The 27447-nt window shown below is 36.1% G+C and overlaps 1 protein-coding gene across 1 annotated transcript in view; it reads left to right on the top strand.

The window, feature by feature from the left end:
- KIAA0825 (KIAA0825 ortholog) overlaps positions 1-27447 on the top strand; it is a 373867-nt gene that overhangs the window by 149741 nt on the left and 196679 nt on the right. Inside the window, exons 16-20 of the mRNA XM_036279227.1 lie at positions 5632-5811; positions 9414-9644; positions 16713-17121; positions 21261-21420; positions 25798-25956. Coding sequence (XP_036135120.1) covers positions 5632-5811; positions 9414-9644; positions 16713-17121; positions 21261-21420; positions 25798-25956 — 1139 coding nt within the window. The remainder of the gene's footprint in view (positions 1-5631; positions 5812-9413; positions 9645-16712; positions 17122-21260; positions 21421-25797; positions 25957-27447) is intronic.

The raw sequence follows: 27447 nt of genomic DNA, 5'->3' as shown, positions 1-27447 counted from the left end.
CCACCAACAGAGCTGAAAACCATGAGACTACCTTACAGTGGCAGAGCCTCCCCTAGTAGACTTAACAGAGGGGAGAGGCAGCCAGAATGCAGCCCCTGACGCAGAGCCACCCATGTCTAAACCCTTCATGCCCCCACCGAGCTCACCACTGAGAGGAGTCCCTCCTCCTTATTTAGAATGACTCATAGTAAAGGAAGGACAATAAGAGAGTTCTGGCCTGGGTTAGATGTTGGTCTGATGGGAATACCTCTTGGGTAAATAATTTATTGGGGGAGATGAGGCTAAGTGGGTGATGACTATTTCAACAATGGATACTTCAAGGAGATCCAGAACTCACTGACTTTGATTCCTTTCACTACTGACAACCCCATGAAGACACACCCAGAGGACTTTTTCATTAAATAAACAAATGTCTGGTCCAGAAGCGGAGGACTGACTTAACAAGCGGATTAAAATCATAAAACTAGCTGATTTTTCTTGAAAGGAATAGGAGAATCACGATGAAAGAGAATGTAGAAACCAATGGTGGAGGAAATTCAGAAGCTAAGGAAAACCAGTGGACACCTAGCAATGATATTGGTTTTCTAGGTTTCTAGGGCACAAGTCTTAGAAACATCTGAAATCTACTGGGGGGTCACTCTCCAGCCAGCCTTCTTTGATGGGTGGTGAGATCTTGGAATATTGGTGGTAATAGAAAATCTCAGTCTCGATATATACGGCATAGGTTATGGAGAACTTCAAAGGCAGCCAGAGGAGTTTAGATTGAAGGTATATTCTGGGGAGTATTTTGATTAAAACAAGAGGTAAAGAAAACCTAAACTATATTAATAGTATTAAGAACAGAGAAGAAGGGTCATGGTAATAGGGAAAAAATAAGCATTTGATTCATTATGGAAGGGGGATGAGGGAAGGGACATTTATTTTGTTACATCTAACAATTCAGAGAAGGAATAAAAATTGCTAAGGCATTGGGCCTGGAGATTAACAGACCATGGTGGTGTCCCATACAGAAATGAGGAACGTGGCAAGGAGCATGAAACAGAAAGGTCAGAGCTAGAGATGGAGATTTTGGGAGCTTCTGCATAAAGGGGATCTTTGAAATGAAAAGATAACAGAATTGCTAAGCCAGTTATAAAGCAGGGAGGCTGGAAGAAGGGCAAGGCCATAGTTCGGGGTGTGGGGTTCCCATGGACCAGTGCTGCTTTCCTCTCCCACTACGTGATTTTGTGAATAGTCTAATTCAAACAGTCTGATCTTTCATTCATGTTATATCAATGGCTGCTTTGGTCTTACAATGACAGAATTCATTGGAGACAGAGATCAAATGACTTGTGAAACCTGAAATATTTACCATCTAGCCCTTTATAGAAAATGGTTGCCATCCTTGGTTTTAGATGATAAAAAGAAAGAGCTACAGAAACGATAAATCAATGAAGCACCGAGAAATCGAGAGAATGTGGCCATATGAAAGAAGAGGGTTTCCAAAGATTCGATAAAAAGAAAGGATACAGTGGGTATAAGGAAGATGAGTTGGGGGGGGGGGTAGATCTTTGAATGTTTTAACTGGGAGGTAAATGTCATTCCACAAAAACAATTTCTATATGGATCCAAGCCCAACAAAAAATACTCAAAAGATCTATTTCTTTCTTACTCCTCTCTTCTTCTTCAATATTGAAACATTGATTAAATATGTAGCTCTGTTATAGGTGCTGTGGGAAGATACCCAATGACATGAGGCACATCCATAGGAAGTCCAATAAAAACCAGTACTAGAGATGCAATGAGATAATGTGTGTGAAAGTGTAGAATGCTACCAGAAATTAAGTTATTTTTCAGTGAGGCAATAAATTCCCACATGCCAGATACTTGGTATGGAGGTTATTGTCAATAAAATGTCAAAGCAGACTTTGAGAAATTTGAGATTATTGTTTCATGCAAACAGCACAGGCAAATGTTTACTACCTTTGTAATCTTAGGTAAATTAGTTTATTTCTCTCAATTTCACTTGTTCATCTGTAAAACTGGGATAATCAGCACCCATTCCACAGAGTATTATGAAGATGAAATGAGTTGTAAAGCAGCTCAAGTGATGTTTGGCATACAGTAATTACTTTGGGAACAGTAACTCTATTTTTATGGAGCTGGTATAAATCTCAATTCATAAACTCAGATGTACAAGAAGTCTCTGAATCACTTACTATCCACAAATCAATTTTATCACGAGCCTAAGCCTCATGCTACCAAGTTGGTAGAACTGTAAGTATTCTTAGGGCGTCCAGGGTAGTGCAGAGCTCCCTGGGAGGCTCCGGTGATCATCAGTTATCTGGTCACTTTAGCTACAGCAGAGGTACCATTTATCCTGGTCCACGTGGTCCCTCCCAAATGCAGCAGTCAGACATGGCTTAAAATCTTTGATGAAACTGAGAACCTGGGCCAGGAATTTAGCTTCCCTCAGAGCCTCACCCAGGCAAGCCTCCCTGAGCATTGCTGGCGAGCAAGGAGCAGGTTCTCCCCCGGCGGTCCAGAGCTTCTCTCTCCAGTCCCGCTGCCTCTCCTCTTCCAGAGCTTCCAAACCCTCCTCCCTGTCCGCCCACCAGGACACAGGATTCCACTTGGTATCAGATGGCAGTGCCAGTTGTTTTTTTTTTTTTTTAACCTTTTTTAGGTTACAAAAATGGCTATTTCATGTCATTCAAACTAATAATTATTCAATAGATTTAGCTTTTCTTCTTTTTAAGGCTAGAAGGGCAACTGACTGATAGCAAAAATCCCTGAGGAGAGTAAACAGGAATCGGCTATTTTATTCCATGACAAAGGAAAACAGAAAGAGAAAAATAAAAAGTAATATCCCATTGAAGTGTCTTGACATTTGTGTATGGTAACAACCATACTACTACTACTTATTATTTTTATTATAACTATTCCTCATATCCATCCCCTTTCTTCATCTGCATTATCATTGCATAATTTATGGGCATTCAATTATTCATGCTCTGTTGATTGTCTAGCTTCACCTCCCACCAGTCACACTGCAGCCTACCAGCAGCTACCTGTCTTTTCACCATTATACCAACTCTTCTGTCTTCCCGGAAAGTACCTCCCCCACCTCAACCTTGTCATGCAGATAACTTCCCCTCCTAAAAGACTTCACTGAGATATGATCTTCTCTGTGCCTCCCACCCAGGTTAAAACATCACCTTTTGTATTTGTATCATGCCTCAGATTGAAGGCACTTAGATTTAAGGTGATCAAATAATCTGTCATCCAAATTGAGACTCTTTAAAGAATGAAAGAGGATGTTACTAATAACTACTCCAGAACAATAGACATAAATCAGGACTGCCCCAGGTAAACCAGGGTGTACAGTCACCTTACTTATCCTTACATTTCTGTAATGATTGTTTACATCTCTATCATCCCCTCCACCCAGGTACAAATGTATCTGTAGAATTGGCAGCACCCATACACAGGCAGTGAATCCTGGGAAGGTATAGGCCTTGGCATCTAGTATACTGAGTACTGCCATATTAATTGATTGACTGATCTAATGAATCATGGGAATTTTATTGGAGAACATTCTGGACTAGTAAATGGCATAGACAAACAAAAGGAAATGGGAAGGAACCTTACAAGGAAGGCAAGGAAACAATCCCAGTGAAATGGATGTTTTGAGATTGGAATATAATTTGGGAAAATATTGTAGAAATTCTTGATTGTTAGGATAGGAATTTCTAGCAAAGTGGAGGGATGGTGAAGGTTTAAACATGGGGAAATGCCAAGAAAGATGACTGATGATTGTGTGTAAGATGAATTGGAGGGAGGAAAACACAGAGAACTTCAGAAAGTGTATGGATAAGAAAGATGACATTATGAATGCCTGGACTATGACTTTTTGTCCTTTAACATTTTATGCTTGATGAAAATGTCAGGACTCTTCAGATAGCAAGTGACAGAAATTAGTCTGGTTTAACCAAAAAGAAAAATTAATCAGCTCAGCTGACATAAACATACAGGTATTGCTGGATTCAGGTTCTCAGTGTTATATCATCAGGAATGTTCTCTCCATCTCGTGGTTCTGCTTCTTACTGTATAGGATTTGTTCTCAGTCAAGTTCTTCCCAAAATGGTCATCAGTAACTTCCAGCCTACTTTCTACAAGTTTAGCAACTCCAATCCAATGAGAACATCACTTTACCAATAGTTCCAGGAAAAACTCCAAGGCAGATTCCCATTGGCTACCTACATACCCCTGAACTAATCACTGTTAATGGGGGCTACAGTGGGTGTCATGCTCTGATTGGCTAGTCCTTGGTCATATGCCCAACCCAGGTTATGAAATTAGCTTCATTCAACCAAATGAACAAAGTGTGTGGGTGGAGGTGCAAGGGGAGTGAGGGGTGGAGAGGTGGAGGCAGGGATAGCTAGCTTGCTTAAACTAACTTGCTTAAAGGGACAGAAAATTAGTAAAACAAAAACAATAAATTTTCTCTACATTAAGTCTATGTTGCCATTTCTTAGTTTGCAGTTACCATTGAGTTCTAGATCATGGAAATCCAATCACATAAATAAAATTTTCAAGAAGAAACAAAGTGATGAGCTTCTAAATGAGCAAGAAAAAGAAATGTTCTCATTCTAAAATAATCTTGATTACATTTAAGATATTTAAAACATAAGAGTTAAGATATGAAAGTCATTATCTTTAATTAAATACATATTTTACATATTATGATACTGAGCATATTATTCTAATTATTCAAGCAAAATAGAAATTATTTCACTTTCCCAATCCAACATATAGATACAAAAGTAGAAACTTCTGATTACTGATCTTTGAGGAAGTCATAGTTAAGCCCTGAAAAGGGCAATTAAGATGGCTGTATTTTTGTGGGAATTCCTAAAATAATTTTATTGAGAAACCAATTGATAAAACTCTTAATTCTGAAATGATAGGACCTACAGGTTTGAAAAACATATAAGTGTATTTGTAAAATTGGTAGCATAAGTCTGAGAACACCATAAATGTAAATTTTCCATGAAATGTACATTCTGAATAATGGGTAAAGTAGTGTTCAGAACACAAATTGCAGGAAAAGATACAAATATTTAACTAGTTTTAAATAGATTTTAGATAACAAATGGGTATATATAGAATAATTCTATTTGGCATTTGTTATACATACATATATTCATTTATGTATATTTGTACTTAATGTGAATAAAATACTGCACCAAATATAGTGAATATCACTTATTGGTAAGATTTGGTATAATTTTAGTTTCCTTAGTTGGATTTTTTTTATGATTTCTAGAATGAAAATATATTACTTTTAAATGAGAAAAGGAATCAAAAAGTTTTCTAAAGAGGAAAAAAAATGTTTTTGACCTAATGGTAAACTAGCATTGCTCTTTGAAATGATGTCATTGTGGTTCTCCTCACTATTTGTCTTCCATGTGTATCCACAAATATCTCACAAACAATATTGGGTTAGATGGGCTATTGGTCTCAAAGAATGTGGCATTTCTCTTACTATTAATCAAGTACATTTTAAAAGCATTATGCCAGAGAAATTGATAAAAGTTTAATTACATTAACTGATACCTATCTCACTAAGTCATTTTTATTCTTTTCAAGAACGCACTTTTCAAGCACAAGATTCTGATACAGAAAATAAAATGATCCAAGTGTCCAGCTTGGTGGAAGCCATCTTTAAAGTACTATACTACTGCAGTTTTTCTCCACAAACATTTGGGAATGTTTTTGTGAGCTACATGGAAGAAGAACAATTATGGGACTTTTTATATAACATTCCAGGTATGAGAAATTTATAATTTTAAAAGAAGCATTTTAGAGATACCTAAATGTATCTTTAAAGGTGTTTTAAAAGTCTTATTGATATCAGTTTTACTGAGTCTGTTATTTATAAAATTTTATCTTAATTTTTTTCAGTATAAAGGTCTCTTTTGGAAGTCATTAGCCATTAATTTCTATCAAAATTTAGTATACATGGGACAATGTGAGGGGGAGGTTGAGAGGAAAAATTATGTAATGCAGATTATTATGACATATTCTTTCATAAAAATTTAATTTAATATTTGCCAGAGATTATGTTTTGCTATTGAACATATAAGACATTAGTAAGATGGGCAAAAAAAATGTCTGTGACTCTTGGGTGCATTTATTCAATGAACTGATGGACAAAACTGATGCTCAATTTTCTTCAAATGTAAAATGCATTTATTGTGATGAACATGGTACCTCTCTCTACAAGGTATCCTATTATTCCTTTGGGGACAATTATTTCCCATTTGTATTATGCCTGCTACTAGAGACAGAACAGATTACATATCTGAATAAAAAGTGTTCATGGGTTGCCCCACCTTCAGAGGAAGGTATAAAGATTCTCACATTGTTTTCTTGGCTTTAAATCTTCATTCTTAATATCTTGGTAAAACAAAGGATGAGAACTTAGTGATTATCCTGTTAGTCCATAAACCATTTACATCACTTACATTTCTCTTTTCTTAGCATATCAGTTATACTTATTTTACTTTTTAAAGTGGTTGCCCTAGAGTTTGCAACATGTAGAGAGTTTGAAACAAATCCAAAACCACTTTCAAATAACTCTATAACAATTCACAGGTTGTGTGAGTACCTTATAATAACACAATAATTCTCATTTCTTTCTTCCATTTCTTATATCATTGCTGTTATTCACTTCACTTATATAGAAATATACAGAAGTATACAAGTATGCATATATAATATATGCATGAGTTAGCACATTGTTGGTATTATCTGTAAGATCAATTATGAATAAAAAAATAAAAGTTCTAATTTTACCTTCATTTATTCCTTCTTCATTGCTCTTTAGATAGACCTGAGTTTTTGACCTATATTATTTTCTTTCTTTCTAAAGAACTTCTTTGAACATTTCTTGTAAGCTAGTCTACTGGCAACAAATCCCGTCAATTTTTGTTTGTCTGAGAAAGTCTTTATTTCTCCTTTACTTTTGAAGGATAATTTTGAAGGATATAGAATTCTAGGTTGACTTTTTTTTCTTCAACACTTTAAATATTTCACTTCACTTTCTTCTTAGTTGCATGGTATCTGAGAAGTCGAATGTAATTCTTACTTTGTCCCTCTAAATGTAATATGTCTTTTTCCCTATGCTTTCTTTCAGGACTTTATCTGATTTTTCTATAATTTGAAAATAATATACCTAGGCATCGTTTTTAAAAGAATTTATCTTGCTTGGTGTTCTCTTAACTTCATAGATCTGTGGTTTGTGTTTGACATTAATTTGGGGAAAATTCTTGTTCGTTATTGTTTCAAATAGTTCTTCTGTTTTTTGTTTGTTTGTTCTTTTTTTTCCCCCTTGCTCTCCTCTCTATTTGCATTATAAATATATTACACTTTTTGCAGTTTCCCCATAGTCCTTGGATATTCTCTCCTGGTTTCTTCTTTTTAGTCTTTGTTCTCTTTGCTTTTCAGTGTGAGGTTTCTATTGACATATCCTTAAGCTCAGGGTTTCTTTCATCAGCTATGTCCAGTTTACTAATAAGCCCATGAAAGGCTTTCTTCATTTTTGTTAGTGCTTTTGATCTCTAGTATTTGTAGGGGAGGTGGGGTTCTTGGGACTTTCATCTCTCTCTTTACATTGGAAATTTGTTTTTTGTTTTTTTTAATGCTGTCTATTTTATCCATTAGCACATTTAGCATATTAAGCCTAGCTGTTTTAAATTCCTGATCTGATCATTCTAATATCTTTGCACTGTCTGTTTCTGATGCTTGCTTTTTCTTTTAAAATAGTGTTTTTTGCCTTTTAGTATGTCTTATAATTTATCTTCTTGAAAGCTGGACATAAAATACTGGGTAAAAGGAACTACTCTAAGTAAGTCTTCAGTAACATGGTGGAAATATGTAGGGGGAGGGGGAGCTATCTATAGTCCTATGATTAGGTGTCAGATTTTTAGTGAGCTTGTGCTTCTGAATGGTGTACTTCACAAATGTTTCTTGGAATTTTTTTTCCCTCTTAGATAGGAGAGTATGGCTAGAGGGTGCTAGAGTTGGGCATTTTCTTTCACCCAGGTAAGTCAGGCTCTGATAACCCCAGTGGGCAAAGCTCTGTTTTAATAGTTTCTCCTGAGAACAGGCCTTAAGAAGAACAGAGTGCACTGGTCTATTTCAAATGTTTCTTTTCCCTTCCCCATGCTGGAAGCACTATGCAATTTTTCTCTGACATTTACTGTGGGAAACTAGTGGAGTTCCTGGAGATAAAACTCACAAAAGTGTGGCAGCCCCCCCGCCCCGCCCCCCACCATGCCAGGGTCTTTCTGGAGTTTTAACTCTCAGACTGTCCTGCACTGAGCCTCCAGACATTCATCACAGTTCAGATTTCCCCAGCTTGGCAACGCTTCTCATGATAATTTCTGCTCTGGGTCTTTGCTTCAGTAAGCCACGACTCCTGTATTTGCCTGTCTCTCCAGTTCTCCTTGCGTCTTCACCTTTCTTACAGAGTCAAGAAGAATTCTTGACTTTTTTTTTTATCTTTTCAGCTTTTTATTTGTTGTTAGGACAGAATGGCAACCTCCAAGCTCTTTATATGCAGAGTTCCAGGGCTTTGCAGTTATAATTAAAAAAAAAAAAAACACTTTTATTGCATTTATCACACAATAATATATCATGGTGAGTAATACAAATAATCATAAATAAGGCAGGATGACAGAAAAAAGGAAGGAAGAAAGGCAGGGCTAGAGGGAGAGAGGGAGTAAAGGAAGGCAGAAAATTTAAAAGAAGAAGCAAAGGAAGAGGAAAATCATTAACATCGTAGAGTATATCTCTTAATTTTTTATGTGTGTATGTAGACATGTATTTTTCAATAAAAATTGCATGTCATACTCTTTCTAACTTGCTTTTATTTTTATGCTAAATAATATATGAGTTTATTGTGAGATGGATTTACTTTGGCTAATTAAATAAGTTACCAATTATTGGACATTTAGATTATTTCCATTTTTTTTATATTCTTTATATAACCATAATTAACTTCCTAGGATAAAGTCCTAGAGAAGGAATAAATGGATTAACAGGTACACAAAATGTTGGAGCTTTTGATATCATTGGTAAATTGTCATCTGAGAAGGTCACACAATTTATGTTTCTACCAGTAGAGTCCCAAATTACTCGCAAATATAATTACTCAGTGTTATTTTAATTTCCATTTTCTTTAATTATCAAGAAGAAACTTCTCAAATGTTTATGAACTGTTTATCAATTATATGATTTCTAGGTTAAAAGCAGCTCTCCTTTCTTATAGCTTTACACTAGATTGTTAAGAAACTGAATTCTCAATTGACTAAAGTACAATATATTGCCAGATTCTACTAACTGTAATATGCTGTCTGATTTTGAAGTCTCAACATGCATGTACATGGAGTCCGAGATAGAGGTCATCCGATGCTTGAGACTGGCACTGACTGACGCTGTCAAGGACACTGTACAGCAGATAATATCTGTGCTGAGCTCTGGGAGAAACTGTGAGACAAACCTAAACAAGCATGGTGTTCCTGAACATCTGCGTGAGAGCATTCCAAAGGAATGGAATTATATTCCAAAAGAAACCAAAGGGAAGGAACCAAGCAAAGGTATATTTGTTTTTCTGTGAGAACACATCCCAGAAGAAACAATTTTCTAAAATATGAGATCAAGTAACATGCTAAAAATGATAAGATTTGTAAACTGTATTAGTCTTATTTTTACCATGTATATTTGGGACCTGTTATTTTCTTTTCTGTGAGTCATATGATCAAGAGAACTAGACACGAAAATGACTCAAATGGTCATTTTCTTCATTTAAGTACCAATTCAAAATTTCTGTAACATTTTGTGTTCATGTTTGTATTCACAGATTAGTCACATGATTTTGACTAATTTCCTTTAAATCTGTTAAGTAATCTAAAATTCATTCTCTCGAGAAAAATTGCTGTGATACTCAGTTTAGTTGTTCTTTCCTTGGAAGTTTTCCTCCTCACCCACCAATTATAACTTTTTTCTTGTTAACACACTTATATCTGTGACTTTCAGGTTAAAAATAGCACCACATTTACAAACCACATATTTTTCTGGCAAGTTATTTTTCCTCTAATACCTATGGTTGTGAATTTAGTGTGTTGTTTCTATTCAAGGCAGTGCATCTACCAAATGTATCTAAGAACCATCCGTTACTTACGTTATCCATTTACTTTATTCATCAAGTCCTCTCTTTTTAAATGGTTTATTCCTACCCAGATGTTTCTACTTTCCAAGAAATTCACAAGATTCCTTTGAATGTACATTATGTATCTGTCTGCATTCATGAATCTTCTTTAGGATTTTTAAAATAAAACTTTTTCTTTTAATATTCACCCTTTTTGACAATTATTTGAGGCCTTTATTCACAGGTGCTTGTAGTTTGTTGACTTTTTTTTAAAAAAGTCAAGCTGTAAACTTTTATTACAAATTAAACATGAGATTCTTAAAAATCTCAACTTGATTAGACAAGAAGTAATTTAAAAACCTTTAAAGGTTTGTTGAGAAAAAAACAGTCTTTAAAAAAACAACACATTTGTCATTATCAAAAAGGGATGGCTTTAGGTAAAAATAAAAACTCCATGTTGCATAGATAATATAGATAGTTCCAGTTATCTGGTCAGTGGGCACACAACAAGCACTTAAGGCCTTCGCCTTCAATCTTTTGTTCATTTCTTGAGCAAACAAATGGCAATATATTCATCTTTTAAAAAGAATTTTTTTCATTAACTCTAAAGTAATTGTCAACAGTAAAATACTCTAGCCAAACCCACTAAAGCCAGTTGACGGGACTAGCCATTCTTTCACTCTTCTTCATGTAGATCCTAAACAATGTGGCTCTTATCCAACAAACTTATATTACGAACTCAAATCAATTATCTATCTGTGACCTTTCATAGTAATGTTTTAATTCTGTCCAAGCCCTATTAAACTGCCTTTGAATCTAGTAAAGCCATTTAATTGAAGTTGGAAAATGTCACCTTTCCATTACCTAAGTTCCGCCTTGTCCGAGTTGCTGCCGTCACTCTTCATTCCAGCTTTTGGATATTTCGTAGACAGAACAATTCAGGAGGCATGATCTACACGGAACATATCACATCATAGGAATAGCACCATTTTGCTTGTGGCTTTTAAGACATTCTATTCATGAATGATTTTGCTTTCTAAAAGCATTTAAAACAAAATAAAAGCATTTTGGAATTCTTCCATAACATTTTAACAACCTCAGTTTCCAAAAAAAATTGCTTACTGTGTAGATACTTGTTCTTGTTTTCCTTACTAAATAATCTTTATAAAATGATCACTAAAAGTAGAAGTACACTTCCACGATAGACAGCCATTAAGGGGTGCCAAGTCACATAATTATAAAAAAGTAGGTGGTGAAGAAAAGTGACTTTATAAAGCTTTTGTGCCTTCCCAGTGGCTATGACAATAGAAGGCCATTGTTTTTCATTTCTGCCCTCTTTCAGACTGATGGTGCTCAACCTTTGTTTTCAACCCTATATGAGAAAGGTAATAGTTACATGCCAGACATTGTCACTTGCTCTTTCAATAGATATTTACTAGGTGAATTATTACTATTACCAGTCGCTGGAGTAGAGGCCAGAGATAAACTCTAAATAAGATATTTCCTCTTGGTGATTGAAGACTAGTATAACTATTTTCAAATGGGTACAAACACCTTGGGGGATGTGCAAGACAATTCTTTGTTGTGTGAAGAAACAAAGAAAGAAATTAAACTTTACTAAAATGTCACACAGAGATTATCGCTGGAATTCTTCCTTGGTCTTTGTGTGAGCCAGTCATGTGCTGGGGACAATATTGTTGGGTAGGGATTGACAGGGTAACCTCACTGTCTCATTAGCTTTTAGCATACAGTAATGAGCCACGGTTGTCCTTTGCATTTCAAAATCCAGTTTTAACAAAATTAATCCTCACAAAACACACAAGTGGCTTTAACATATTCCTGTAAACCAACAAATCAACTGCAGTTTAAAAGTAACATTGAGGCCCTGGCCAGTTTGGCTCAGCGGTTAGAGAGTCGGCCTGCGGTCCAGAGAGACCCGGGTTCGGTTCCCGCTAAGGGCACGTACTTCGGTTGCAGTTTGTCCCCGGCCCTGGTTGGTCGTGCGGGTGGCAGCCACTCTATGTGTCCCTTCACGTTGATGTTTCTCTCTCTCTCTCTCTTCCTCTCTCTCCCTCCCACTCTATCTGTCTAAAAAATGGAAAAATATTTTTGGGTGAGGATAAAAAAATAAAATAAAAGTAACATTGAGGATGCAAGGAGGAGCAAACAATGACAAGGTGTAAAAGCTCACACATTCCTAGTCCTAACGTGTTATAAGGAAAAGCAATAACAATCTGATCAGGTTTGGCCAAGAAAAAAAAAAAAAAAAGAATATAAAAGGAAATGTGTGGAAAAGCCATTCAAAATATGGCTTCCCTTTCATTATCATTGAACAGGAGTCCTTCCTAAGTGAGTATTGTGCCTTGAGATATTAGCTAGAGGTAGTTTAAAGTCATCTTGATTAGCAAGAGATTTCAAAACCAAGCATTTAAAACATGAAGACAAACCTCTGTAAGAGTTTCCAGCAATATTTTAGGTCAAATGTATTTAATCCAGTACTTTGCAAATTTGTTGAAATAACAATAAATGTTGAGAGACTTTTTTTGAAGATTGTGACTTATTAAAAGACAAATAGTCTAGCTGAGGGGAACATTTGCTCTTCCTGACACAGTGAAAGTGATGGAACATGGAAAACACTGTGGCAACAAACTGAAATGCACATCTTTATTCCTTTGTCAGCAAATACCGATGCCTAGAAAACACCGAAGCTTTAAAGAAATAAATATTACAATAAATTATACAAAGTAGGGGATTTGTGGAAGAGTTGAATAAAAGTTCACATGTTTGTTATATAGATCAGCTTAAGTATTTGCTCTCGTATTTCAGAAAGCAAATACACAAAGAATAGTTGTTTTGTTTCTTTGACAACAATTAAATGAGAAATATACTGGAGAATATATTTTCTTAGCGCTAAATTACTTTTTAAATTAAAAGAGTGCTTTATGGGAAAACTGTTGGAGTAACAGCTTTAACTGAAACTGGATTCTGGAGGGGATACAGAGGTAGCACCTCAAGGAGAATGTATTCATTGTTCACATGCAGATTGCTGAGAAATTGGTGGCAAAAATACACAACATGGTATCAGAAGTCATTAAGAGAGTTTTTTTTCTAAAAACCAGAAATATTTATTTTATAAAAATTACTGTTACCTATATAAATTTTATATCTGCACGCTTAAGAACTTAGAATTTTCTAACATGATGAAAATATTCCAAATAAGAGGTTAAGTGACTCTTGAACATTTTGCTTAAAAATACAAAAGGAAAATATTTTTCAGCTTGTTTGCAAGAACAACTAATTGACAGCCTGAATGATGAATAGTTATGAATCACACTTCAACAACAGCCTTTGCCTATTTGGTGGCTGAGACTGAAAGCCATGATTTCACAAGCCCAGTTATTGATGCACTTGTTCCACGTGAATCTCTATATGTTCATGTAATGGCTTTTCCACCCGCCGCGACAGCCATTAAAACTGAGTATTGAGCCCTGGCTGGTTTGGCTCAGCGGTTGGAGCATCAGCCTGCGGTCCGGAGAGACCCGGGTTTGGTTCCCGCTAAGGGCACGTACCTTGGTTGCAGTTTATCCCCGGCCCTGGTTGGGTCGTGCGGGTGGCAACCACTCTATGTGTCCCTTTCACATCGATGTTTCTTTTTCTCTCTCTCCCTCCCACTCTATCTGAACAAAAAATGGAAAAATGTCCTCGGGTAAGAATTAAAAAATAAAACAAGTATGGAAACAGACTGAACTTAGTACCTGAACTTTGAATCACTTTCCATAGAGTGTTAAGCCCAGATTTTAAAAATAATAAAATATATTAAATCACATTATCCTTACTCAATAAATTATTGTTGACATTTTATACCATTAATAAACAAAATCTTAAAATTAATTTTAAGATATTATTCTGTCTCTACCTCATTCACTTTAACTTTTCCTTTTGCATATCTTACAATCCACAAAATATATTATAATTACAGTATATGCATAGGAAGGAAGAAATAACAAATACATAAATATAGATATCACATTGCATTTATTCTAAGACAAATTTTTTTCACTTTATCAGTTTTGAAATTGAGATGGCTCTTACAATATACTACATATATGTGGCTTACATAGAAGTCAGGCTATTTAAATAAAGACAGAAAAATAAATGTGTGGCATTCTTAAAAGATCCCTCCCTGGAGTGCTGTTGACATCATCATAGACTCAGAGCCCCTGTGATTAGTAGAATGAATTTATTAATTTGTCATCAGCCTAAAGGTTCTGATTGGAATTTGCCTTAAGCTTTAATGAAGTAGTTAGGGATTTGAGTACCTGGAGCCCTCAGATTTTATAAAGTTTGGGAAGTGCAGGTATGAAGAGAATTGGTCATTTTTACCTGCAATCTATAGGCTGTCAAATGTTTACTCTGTGTCTGCAGTTAGACCCTCTCGAGGGTAAGTAGAATAGAAGATAAAACCTTTGAACTCAAGTACCAGACAGTAGAATGGGGAGTGAGACAGAGACACATAAGAAGCATAAGACATTTAAATAATTTAAGGACATAGAGAAGAGGGGTCACAAAGGACTCTCTTAATTTGCTTTGTTTATATTTCAACACCCATCTAAACATATTTATTTGAATGAAAAGAAAATATTTATTAAGAAACTATTTTTTACCAAGTAGGTACTTATGCATTTATTATTTTATTTAATACTGCAGTCATATGAGATCATTCAAATATATGTTGGAGCCATTTTACAGACTTAAAAAAAAAACTGCTCTAGCTAATTTTTTAAATGATTCTGAAGATGTCATAAATTTCTGAGAAGTCACAGACTAGACATATGTTTTCCAAGAGCTTTGTACTTTTTAGAGCAGATTGACTTCTTTAAATGTCGCAAACATCTTTCACATTGTTTTATTTTTGTTCAGTAAAAACAATAAATGTTTTACTGAAGAACTCAAAGTTATGTTCTTTTGACTTCTCACTTAGTTCCAAGGTTCATATAAATGCATGTACATAGAGGCTTAAAACACTGTGCCTGGCTTTGTGAGATACTCAAGAAGCAATGAGATTGTTTTCCATGCTTTTAATGACCTTTTAGTCTACTTGTAAAGACAACTCATGAGGACCTAAGTAACAATAAAACATAAACAATAATAGATGATAATACAAAACATGGTACTACATGGCATGAGTTGAAGAAAGTGGGTGACCCATGAAAAGAGAGGGCATCCATGTGAGAATGATGAGTTATGCAGAAGCCTAAAGAGGGCCAAGCCAGGCTGTGAGGAAAACAATGAATTTGGTTTTAGCTATACTGAGTTAATGATGAGTAGGACAGAGAAATGGGATACCCAACAGGGAGCTGAAGTTTTAGGATTGCTATCCTGGAGAAAGGCCAAGACAAAAGATGCTGGAGTCATCTAGAAAATGATTCTCAACCAGAGAGGATTTTGCCCCCAGAAGACATTGGCAACACTTGGTTGTCACAACTGAGGAGGAGGCTACTGGCGTCTAGTGGGTAGAGGCCAGAGGTTCTGCTAAAACATCCAACAATGTCAGGACAGCACCTCACAACAAAGGATTATCCAGCCCAAAATGTCAATAGTGCCAAAGGTGAGAAACTCTGATGTAGAGGGAGCATCAGTCAATCCTTCAGAGAAATAACGCCACGCAAAGGAGAGTGTGTAGCATTGTTGGTCAATGGGCCATGGACTTCTTAGCAAATATTCACCATTAAGAGGTGTTAGTAGGAAGTGGAACTAGCAGGAGACTCAAAGAAGCAGAGAAAAATAGTAGAGGTAACCATGAAAGTTTGTTGATTCATTTATTCAACAAATATTTATTGAATGGATGTTATATATGAGGTACTAAGTGCTGGGGATGCAGCAGGGGCTTCATGGAGCTTATATTCTAGTGGAGGTTGAAAAACATTGAACAAATAAAGGAGGTAATTATTAGGTGATACTAAGTGCTACAATAAAAGCAAGAAATTGGGATCTAATGTTAAGGAGGGATTTGGGCTGGGATAGGAAGGACGTGAATGGACTGAGTTAGATGGGATGGCGAGGAACGTTTCTGTGAGGAGGTGACATTTGGGCTAAGAACTAAATGGAGAGGTCTTGACAGGAGCTGGAATGATTCTGACGTGGATTCCAAGGGAGCAGGAGAGAGGCTTCCAGAGTGAAGACCGCAAAGAGGCCCAGCAGCAGAGCTTTGCATTTATTAGTCGAGGACATCTGGGCCCTTTAAACCCGCAGTCTTAATAGATAACAATATAAGTAATAATTCTGACTTTTCTAATCTTTATTTGAAGGAGAAAAAGAATAAGTTTGACATTTGGGAAATTTTAGGCAGTCCTGCAGGGGACTCCAGTAGAGTTCTGTTGCAATATGTCAAGCACTGGTTCTTCTCCACAATTTTCTCCACAGAAATTAGACATTCTCCACACAACACTCAAAACAACACAGTGATGGAACGCAAATGCTAATATTAATCATACCTTTTCTTTCTTTTCTTCCCCAGGCTTCACAAGGCTTGCTGCGCAGGCAGTATCTATTGTAATCAGCAAGTTACCTACGGTGATTGCATGTTTGCCTCCCCCAATTAAATACTTCTTTTTTCTGTCTGAGAGAAAAATGTCAAAAAACTTTGTTGACTTGAAGAAAGCTAGCCTGCTTGTCTGGAACTTGATTGTAATTATATGTCGGATATTTGAGGATGGAAACACTGTGGAACTTTTAACAGGTGCCTCCCTTGACAGATGGAGTAAAGAGAAACTCGGTTTAATCTGTGTGTGTTTGAAAGGCATCATGGGAGAGCAGACGAGTAGCCCTAATCCAATGACCCAAAAGGTCATACAGAGCATTGAGCAGCAAAAACCCAACTGGATTAAATGCCAATTGCTGAAAGCAAGGAAATTGAGCACTGAATGGTAAAGCAATGTTTTTTTCTTTCACTCAGTTTCATCAAATACAATCAAAATAACAAAATTGCTAATAAACAGCAACAGCAAAATATTGTCAGAGAGGCAGCAGTGGTCATTTTGGTAACTTCATGGGAATTTCCATGAATATCGAAGAAGATAAATATTCCATTAAAAACTGGATTGTTAGACGTTCCTTGTCTTATTAAAATTTGAGACCCATTGATACACTGGAACATTACACCTGTTTATTCACTGTCTTCAGGTTTCTGATTAAAAGGGTAGTAGTTAAACCCAGGAGAATTTGGTTTCACTCCTTTTCAGTGTGCAAACAGGTATCTAGTGGATAGCCTGGAGCGTTTTGTAAATGGATTGGGCATGGAGATTAAATTAAGAAGGAATTAATGGATATAAAAGGCTTTTTATTGCTTTCTGTGTACCTGATTGTCAAAAAGGTACACATTTTTCATCTGGTAATGTAAGAATCCCAGAGGGCAACTGGGGCATATCACACTCGAGCTATAAACACACCCAGCTGTTTCGGTATGAAAATGTCAGCCTTCCCGTAGGTTTGTCACCAAGAGCTAAATGATTTGTGGTATTGCAGAGATTTTTAAGGGTCCCTGCTGAATTTAAATATGTACATAGAGTCCTCCCTTGTTAAAGTGAGTCTTCAGTATAGAATTGCATGATATGGATAAGGAATCACGGTTCATGTGGCCTGCAGATCACTAAGCGAGCCCTTGTATTTTTACACCACTCACACACCCCATCCTCCATTCTTTTAAAATATACTCACATTGCCAGCCGATACAATTATAACTTTCTTCCTGGAACGACTACGAGTTGTTAATTTTCCCAGTTCATGGTGGTGATGAGAAGCTCAGGCTTTGGAATCAGATGGACAAATGCAAATCCCTTTTTAAGTGGGCCATTTTGTGCAAGTTGCGGAATCTCTCAGAGCCTCAATTTTCAGGGATGACACCAACCTGATAGAGTTGTTTTGAGAAATTAACTAGCGTTCATAAAGTTCTTAGCATCACACTTAAAACTAGTAAGCCCCGGCTAGATGGCTCTGTTGGTTGGAGCGTCATCCTATACACCAAAAGTTTTTGGGTTCAATTCCCAGTTTCTCTTTTCCTCTCTCTCTTTAAAAAATGTATGCAGGTGAAAAAACGAGTATTTGTTATTTATAAACTCTACTAATTAGTATTATGATATCTTTACTGGTTGATTTAATCTGTAAGACATTATACTAATCCAAATGGGGAAATGTCAATGATGATGATTTTTGTGGTCTTGTCACATGATTTCTAGAAACTTACTTCTAGGGCATCCTGTGGGTAAAAATAACAATAGCAGTCAGGCAAAAACTTAGTAACATTGATAATGACCTTCTTAATCTTTACATTTGCATTTGATTCTGATTTACGGGCTTTAATCCAATGATTTAAAGATTAAGGCCAGATGTCATTCTCCATGGCAGTGGTTATGAAAGGGAGAGAATAAAGAAGAGTAAAAATAGTGGATCTGAAGTGAAATTTATGGTCCTGCTAATGTAGGAGCCCCTCCAGCAATAAGATCAGTTTAAAGTATGTCTCAGTCATGCACCTGGGACCACATACAGGATAGGAATCCATAAGTAAAATTATTTCCTTACAAGTTGATTTTAGTTTAAGTATTTTATAAACAGCACCAACACATCTGGTATCTCCTATGTAGGGAGTTGTCTAGCTAATATTTGGTCGATTAGCTGCATCCAAAATGTTGAATTGCTGACTTTTAAAAATGTTTGACAGCCCTCAAAGATTCTGAATATACATTATGTAATCATGTAATTTGCACAGTGTTGTGTCTTTCTCAATTTCTCAAGTAACATCAATATAAAAAAGCAGATTTTAAAGTTGTTTATTACATTTATTTGAAAAGGAGTTTAATTTGACTTATTAATTCACTTTAGGTAATTTCTTACAGGTTTTGGGAGCTATAGAAAAGTTTCTTCTTGACTTTGATTTTAAGTTGAGTATCTGGTATACAAGTAAACTTTCAGCTCCACATAGTTCTCATAAGTCAACGATCATTTATTTCATAGATCTGTACCATGGGGAAAATGTATTTTAAACAATGATGTCTGTGTATAGGTGAAACGTTGCCTTGGCTTTACCATATATATACTTTTTTAAGTATGAGAATGGAAGCATTTAAACTAAATAGTTCTTCTGTTAAGATCAATGAAATCTTAATTTTCCATGAAGATTATCTTGGAACTACACAAGATCATTTAGCTAGACTTCTTTCACTTGCATCCAGATTTAACTTTGATTTTATGGAAATTGTGCAATAACTGCAGTGGAAAGGTGGCAGCTGTAAGCACTGCTTGTCTTGCATACTGCCTGAAAGCATTACTATTCATTAAAATAACCTTCACTTTGTAGTAACACTCAAGCTGTAAACAGTCAACTTAGATTCTGGAGAACACACAGCCCAAAAAGTAAAGAAATGTCTGTCTTTGCAAAGTAATTTGTCGAGTTGAAGATTATTGTTTTTCATCATGGTGACCCTGACTTGGCTGGCTGGGTGCATATACAGATTAAGATTAATGCAGTTATTCCTTGGCTAAGGTCTGCCTCTTTCAGGGCACATTCTCCCTAATGACATGATTGATATGCAGTCCCAAATCCAGAGAGGAACTCATTAATCATAGCATTGACTGAATCCAATCATTTGCTTCACCTGCACAGTGATGGACAGGAAAGGATACAATTCCGGGGCTGACACTAAGGTACTCCTGTGTCGGAGGACCTCAACTTTTTCAATGTCAGACTCTGCAAAAACCTGACGAGAAATTTTGCTTGCAACCTGTGTGCAGCTTCAAAATATTGACAAACTTCTTTGACTGAAACAAGGTCTTTTTGTTTGTTTGTTTAAAGATTTACTCTAGCTAATGAAAATCTCTAAGAGCAGGATTTGCTTTGTTTTTTAGCAAGGCTTATATGATCGTAAAGTTTTTTTTTTTTCTTTTTAAAAGAAGGATGTTTTGCAGCTACATGTGGAAGCAATATAAAAGTTAATGTCCAGCAGCTGGGTGTCATTTGGTTCAGTCTTCAGGTCAGCAGCACTGACTCTTAGCAGAACTAATTTTATAATCATGGCAAAATCTCAGTAATGAACTGCAGTGTATAGATGATTACACCACATTAAATTTCGTTTAGTCTGGGAAACAGTGGAAAACCATGCGTTTTCTTAAGAATATTTAGATTGCAAAGCCCGACATGATCCAAATAGCAATTGCAATAACAAATTTAGTGTGGAATATAGATGATTTGTGTGGAATATCATGATTTATTTTGCACTTTTAGTTAGAGAAATTTTTAAAAGAAAGTATGCCATCCATTATTACTATGTAAATAATATTTAAAGTTAGTAATTAGCATATTCATTTTTATATTAAAGAAATATATTTCCAAATATAACTTGCACATTCCTGGATTAGTGATAGACCCTTTTTATAGAAGAATAATCAGGGTAATGACTTTTACTAAGTATCTGTTACCAAGAAGAAACAAGAGAGGGGACATATATTTTTAAAAGGCAACAAGTGTCAAAGGGCCAATTTAAAATAGTGGTAAGCACACTGCCAGGAAGCACCAACCTATATTTAGCATAACAGGCTCCCCCTTTTGACACTTTAATTAGTCTTTAATGTGTTCTTAGACAGGTGTAAAGAGGAATCTACAAAAGACAGAATACTAAAACGATTTCTGGCATCAAAGATACTTTTTATCCTCAAAGAGAAAATACAAATTATTTCTTACATGTTCTTAAAAAGAAATGTTTTGTTTTCATCCCATGATTATGGCAATTTCAACAATTGCAGTAATGGGAAAATGTTTTATAGATAGGAGTATAAATGCAATAAAGAAATGTTTTAAAAAGAAACGATTCAGTTTCTGAAAAATGCTTTCAGGTGCTTAGTTCTAAGGCACTGTTTGTATGAGCAGCAGCGGTTTGGGAAGGCTTACCTATTTGAGCAAAGTCTTTATGGGTGCTTTGAATCTGAGACTTGCATCGACTCTCCACACTCAATCTCTCTGATTATTTTCCATCTTTGCAATTCTTCATCACTGATATGCTTTCTTTGTATTTAGTGCGTTTATGACAATAGAGAAAAGCACAGCCTTAGAAGAAGGAGATATTGCTCTTGAACTGACTGAGCAGAAAATAAACATGATGGTCCTGGATATCTGCCACAAACCAGGTGGCAGCGAGTACCTGAGGCAAATTTATCACATCATGCGGCTCAATGAGGTAGGGAAACGGCCTTTTTCCCGAGCAATTAGGTGTGTACTGGCCTGAGGCAGCGTCTGCTGGCAGCTAAGGGTTAGTCAAGGAGGCGATAATACTTCTTCAAGTCAATACCAAACTCAATATTTCATTATTAATAGAATCTATTCAGCCCCGGCTGTTCTGCATTTGTACAGCAGAAGCTTCACCGAAACAATGTAGGTTTTATTTATACGGTTTAAACAATAACACGGCTCATAAACTCAGTTCAGTTCTGAATCCTATAGACTAGAGGTGTAGTTTGGGAATTGTGTGTTTGCAACTGTTAAGCTGATGTGAAAAATCTGGTGTTTGTGAAAGGAAGAATTTTCTGTAGCTCTTCTCCTGCAGACGTCATACTTGCTTTGGTGAAGTTAGAGATTTCTTACATAATGAGAAAACTTGAGGAGAATATTAAGCCATATTCAGTAGCAACTAGCTTAACCCAAGAAAATGCATTAATGCGCAGACACTGGTTAGAACCAGTCATGCTTATTCACTTCTCAGCTAGGTTAAGCCTCTGACCTTGCATATTTCAGGCTGTTTTAGCAAAAATGTGAAGAGCAATATCTCAGTTATTTACTTAAAACAATGCAAATATGCTCATTTAATCAGGTTTTTAATTTGATCATATGTATCTGAATTAGAATGTGACAGCTAAAGTGAATAGAATTATGCTTATATTTGCAAGCACATGGATGTATTTTTTGGAATAGTAAAAATTGTATAATGTGAATAATGTGAAGATACATTGTTTATCTCAGTGAGATAAGCCTTAAAAACCGTAAGTTTCTAAAGAATAAATTAAATTTTATCACACCATTTTACAACTGAGTTATAAATGTTCTTCCCACTATTATCTATCTGAAAGTTACTTCAAGTAAATCTTGTTTCTTGGCTTTCCAACAGCTAATCAACCAGTCAATAAACAACTGATGTAATACTGTATTCAGTGATTACCTGGGAAGGAACTAAGGAATTTGTAGCTATGAAAAAAAAATGGAACTGTCTCTAAGAGACTAGAGCTCTGTATGAATTGTTACAAAGTAATACAACCTATTCACTCTTGCTAATAATTCTTCACAGCTAGTTTGGAGTTTTTATTTGAGGAACTTGGGAACACTAACTCCTGGTGTTGGCTAACTGAAAGACCTTCATTTCGAAGCCATGGTCTTTATTGTCATGTCCACCTGGCCACCCAAATTGGTCAAAATAGCAGGTGATTACTGAGGAACAGATGTTGCCATAGGATTCACTCAGATCCTTTGCAAAATGGTGTTACAGTAGTTCTAAGGTCAGCAATGGCTGCTAGAGATTGCCAAACTGGTAGGCTAGTCCTCTTTTTAAAAGGTCTGTAACTCAAAAAGATCAATAATCACCAGTAAGTAAAATCAACAAAAATGAAGTTGGATATTCAGGAAATTCAAAGGCTGTTTTTGAATTTGAATTCTGAACATTGTGCCTTGAGATCTCATGTAAGATCCTCTACTGGGGCACCAACACATTCTCACTGAGTTCAAAGTTAGGATATTTCTTTCATTACAACTCAATATACTTATTGTTAGGGCAAGGTCTATCAGATGGGGTGTCGAGCTAAGCACTTGGTGGTTTATTGTGCTCAGTGAGACACGTTGCTGGAAGGTAAGATGCGTGATGTAAGGGGAGACTAGAACTGAAGAAAGCAGTGAGAACTTTGCCTTGTGAGACTAAAACACCGCAGGCATGAAACCCAAACAACAACACAAGGCTGATCAAGTGACTAGTACAATACTTACAGCTGCTTTTACATTGTGAGGTCTCCTTACGGGGTCGGTGAATTTGCATCGTGATATTTGTGCATTCCATGAGGACTCAGTCTTCAGCACTTTCAGGTGTGCTGCTAAATATTCCACAATGTAATATAAAGACCATCTACAGGTACAGGCCTCGGTGAGCGGAACAATAGGTGTGCCACTGAGTGACAGCAAATTTATGAGCAAAACGGGCTTTAAAACGTTGGTCTTTGCGATATAGGTCAGGTGTGTGAGCACAGAAGTCCTGGCGTGAGCACAGACGAGGGAGGCCATGAATGTAGTTCTGGTCTTCAATGAGCATGGTAGTTGGGGCCAAAAGACTCGTGGCACTTTTCAGTGACGAGAAGTAGAGAAGCAATGAATAGATAAATAAGCTTTGGTTTAGCTGCACGGGGAAGGTGTTCAAGAAAGAATGTTCAAAGAATATATTTCTTTTAAAGAAATATACCAGGTTAGCAGTAAATCTGGTTAAAGCACAATCACAGAAAACCTGAGACTTATAAGAAGTGGTGATGACAAGTGTCAATAGCAGAGGGGTCAGAGAAATTAAGGGAGAAAACATTGTGTTTACAGCTTGCAGCAGAGCACTTTTTCTTTTTTGAGTTGTGGAAACAAAGACAGGCAAAATAAAGTCCTGAGGAAGTCAACAAGAAAGATTATTACCCCAAACAAAGCAGTTTTTCTAAGGAAAAGAGGACATTTTATTCCTTTTTAAAGTTTTACTTTCAGAAATCATAATGGAGAAAAATTTGTTTCTGTTCAACAATAAAAATCTAGGTATAAAATTATTTTCTGATGGCTTTATCATTATCTAATAATTTTAGTTAGAATCTATGTCTAACATATAGTATAGAACTGATTTTTTAAATGGATATGATCCACAATGAGTAAGTTATGACTATTATTGTTAACTTAAGTAGCTTTTTTTTTTTAGACGTTTAGGGTTTGGGGATCTAAAATTAGCATTGCACAGTGAATACAGTGAGCATTGTCTATTCATGAAGTTACAGAGCAACAGGAAAAAGCACAGTGGACTGAGACCAAAGATGTGGCTTCTTGCCCCAACTATACCACTCATCCATGAGTGACCTCAGGCTTGTCCCTGACCTTTCAGAGCACCACTGAATGTGCCATGAACTAGAGTTTCTCAAACTTTCATGTGCTTACCAATCTCCTGGGAAATCTTCACAGTCAGATTCTGATTTGGTGGGGCCTGAGATTCTGCTGTTCTAACAAGCTCCCTGCTGAGGCTGATTAGGCTGATCTGTACATCAGATTTAGAGTAACGAGGGTTTTCTAGAAAAGTTTTGAAGTCCTTTTCAACTCTAAAATTCTGAACCTAGTCTCAATCCTAATCTTGAAGAAAAAAATTATATTGTGATATCCTAAAAATTAGGACATTTATTTATTGCATGCCTTGCTTATTCATAGTAAACATTTGATAGTTTGTCAGAAACTTGCAGTAATTTATTTGTTGTTTTCCAAAGAATCCTATATGGATTGTTCATCTTATTTATTTATGAATGGAAAATGAGGAATAAAGCAGTAGATTGACTTTCCCCCCCTGTTTGCCCGCCTCCACCCAAAAACCACCCTCCCCTCCCTGTGGCCCTCACCACACTTGGGTTATGCATATATGTTCTTTGGCTATTCTCTTCACCTTCTTTCATCCAGTCCACCTCACCCACTTTCCCTCTGAGATCTGTCAGTCTGTACTATGTACCCATGCCTCTGGTAGATTGACTTTTTTTATCCATGCTGGAACTGGCAATTGGGGGATTAGAATTACATTCTTTTTTAAATAATTTTTCTTTATTGATTTTAGAGAGAGGAAGGGAGACAGAGAGAGATAGAAACATCAATGAGAGAACATTGATTGGCCACCTCCTGCATGCCCCTCACTGGGAATCAGGCCCACAACCTGAGCATGTGCCCTGACTGGGAATCAAACCAGCAACCTCTTATTGCGTGGGTCGATGCTCAATCACTGAGCCACACTGGCGGAGCTAGGGTTACATATTTTGATCTTCTTTTGTACCTTAATATTTTTCAGTCCACAGCATGGAAATAGAATTTAGGAGCTTGCATTAGAATTAATTCTACATAGAGTGAGGCTGCTTGTAGTGAAATATCAAAGTAGTTAGCACTTTGCTAAGCATAGAGTAAGGTAGCAACTACACCTAATAAATAAATAAGCAATCTTGTCCTGTGAATAATCTTGTACTTGAGTTAAGTTTTGGTAACTAGGTGTGTTAACACACGAACCAATAACAAGACAATGCCTATTAAAAAGATCCTGATTCATCAAGCACACATTCCTTATGTGAGAATTTGTTAAGGGTTTTCTAATCTATCCTATATATTAGGTGAACCTGCTTTTGATGGGTTTATTGCAAAACTGATTAGTACTCTGCTGTGTTTCCTCAGAAAATGTATTCCATCCTGAGGCAAGTAATACACTGTAATCTGGCAAATGTGCTGAAAGAGTAGATTTGGATATTGATCAGTTTATTTTTAAAGAGACTATATGCTTCCCACCACAACGACTTGTAATTTTTTCCCCTTGAAGGAGTATTTAAAAGAACAGCTGTTTTCTATGAATGGTTCAGAAGAAAAGCCATTACCCATCCGACCTTTAAAAACAACCTTGAGGAGTGTGGAAGATCAGCCTTCTGCCTTTAACCCTTTCCATGTGTACAAGGCATTTAGTGAAAACATGCTAGATCAGGTATGTAATGGTAAATTTAATTTAAATGCGTGGTTTCTTTACACTAGCAAGAAAAAAAGTGGCTTGTGTTAGAATATTTATTCATAAGCCTTTTTGTTAGGAAGCAAAAGGCTTGTATTTACTTGCATGGTCTGCACAAATTGACTTTGAAAAGTTATTTTACCTTCTTCCTATTTGTCAAACTGATTCATATGTTTGGTCTATAAAATTTAGCTTTTGACCAGGTCAGCTCACCGCGGGCAGAGGGAACATCTGTTTAGCTGTGTCTACTGAAGAACCAAAAAACCAGGCATTTTGTAACAGTCTTCCCTCCTTGGCTGTCCCCACCCCCATCCCACAATGCCCACACTCACAAAACACCTTGGAATCTTTATCAGTTTATCTAATTCATCAGGTAAATTATAAAATAGTTCACAATTCATTATAAGTACAGCACTGAGCTCCTATTTCAGGTAGCATGAGGTAAATTAGCTTCTTTTTATATAACCCTAAACATATTCCTGAATTTAAAATGAATTTGCCAATGATCCTAAAGTTAGGATGTTTGGAATTGTCTGTCATAAACACCACACATTTTTTAAATGCCAGATTACACCATTATTTAAGCTGAATGTTTCAGCCATTATATTAAAAACACCACCTTTATCCCAACATATTTGAAAGCTGCAGTTGCATTTGCTTTATTCATTCTTTTGGTGGCTTTTGTGAGAAGCCTCTTGACAGACTATTTGAACTAACAGGGCAGAAGAGAAGGATTGCTTGACCTAGAGCTCTGACAAAAATAAGAATTAAAACAATGGCCTAATTCGGGATGCAGATAATATTTTTACCATGCCTGTTACAGCCCTAGTCTACACTCATCAATACTGTACTAGAATAAGACCTTCAAATGCTGACAACCCGGGGCAGAATTCTCCTGCTCTGTGACAGGACTGGAGTGCTCCATTAATCAGCAGGTGACAGGGCAGAGTTCTTGTTGGATTTTAAATATCAGCCTGGACTCTTATTATCAAAACTATTTAAGGAGTATATGCATCTATAATACTTTAAAGCCAAATATATTGTATAAGTTTGAGCTTACTGACTGCTTTTCTGTATTGTACATTAGATTGCTTCAAACCATAAGGAATCATTGTGGCTGTTAAATTATCCTGATTTCATTTAAATAAATGGCATGTTTTATTCAGTTCTGAAATATGAGATTATCTCGCACAGTAATTTTTCTCCATACTCTGTTGTGAAATTATTTATTAAATTAGGAAGAAAAGAATCACTTATGTTATTTACATTTATAGGTCCTTGTAATTTCCCCTTTAAAGCATTTTTTTAACCAGACAGATAACATTACTATCACACTCTAATTAAGCTGTGTTTTATAATTTGAGTCATAGTACTTCCAAGCTTGTTTTCTCTTTTTCTTTAATCCAGTGACGAGAGAGAGAGAAACATCAATCTGTTGTTCCACTTATTTATGCATTTATTGCTTAATTC

Source organism: Molossus molossus, unplaced genomic scaffold, assembly GCF_014108415.1.
Source record: "Molossus molossus isolate mMolMol1 unplaced genomic scaffold, mMolMol1.p scaffold_m16_p_3, whole genome shotgun sequence".
In the NCBI taxonomy this organism is placed as follows: domain Eukaryota; kingdom Metazoa; phylum Chordata; class Mammalia; order Chiroptera; family Molossidae; genus Molossus; species Molossus molossus.
This window is presented reverse-complemented; position numbering and strand designations above follow the sequence as displayed.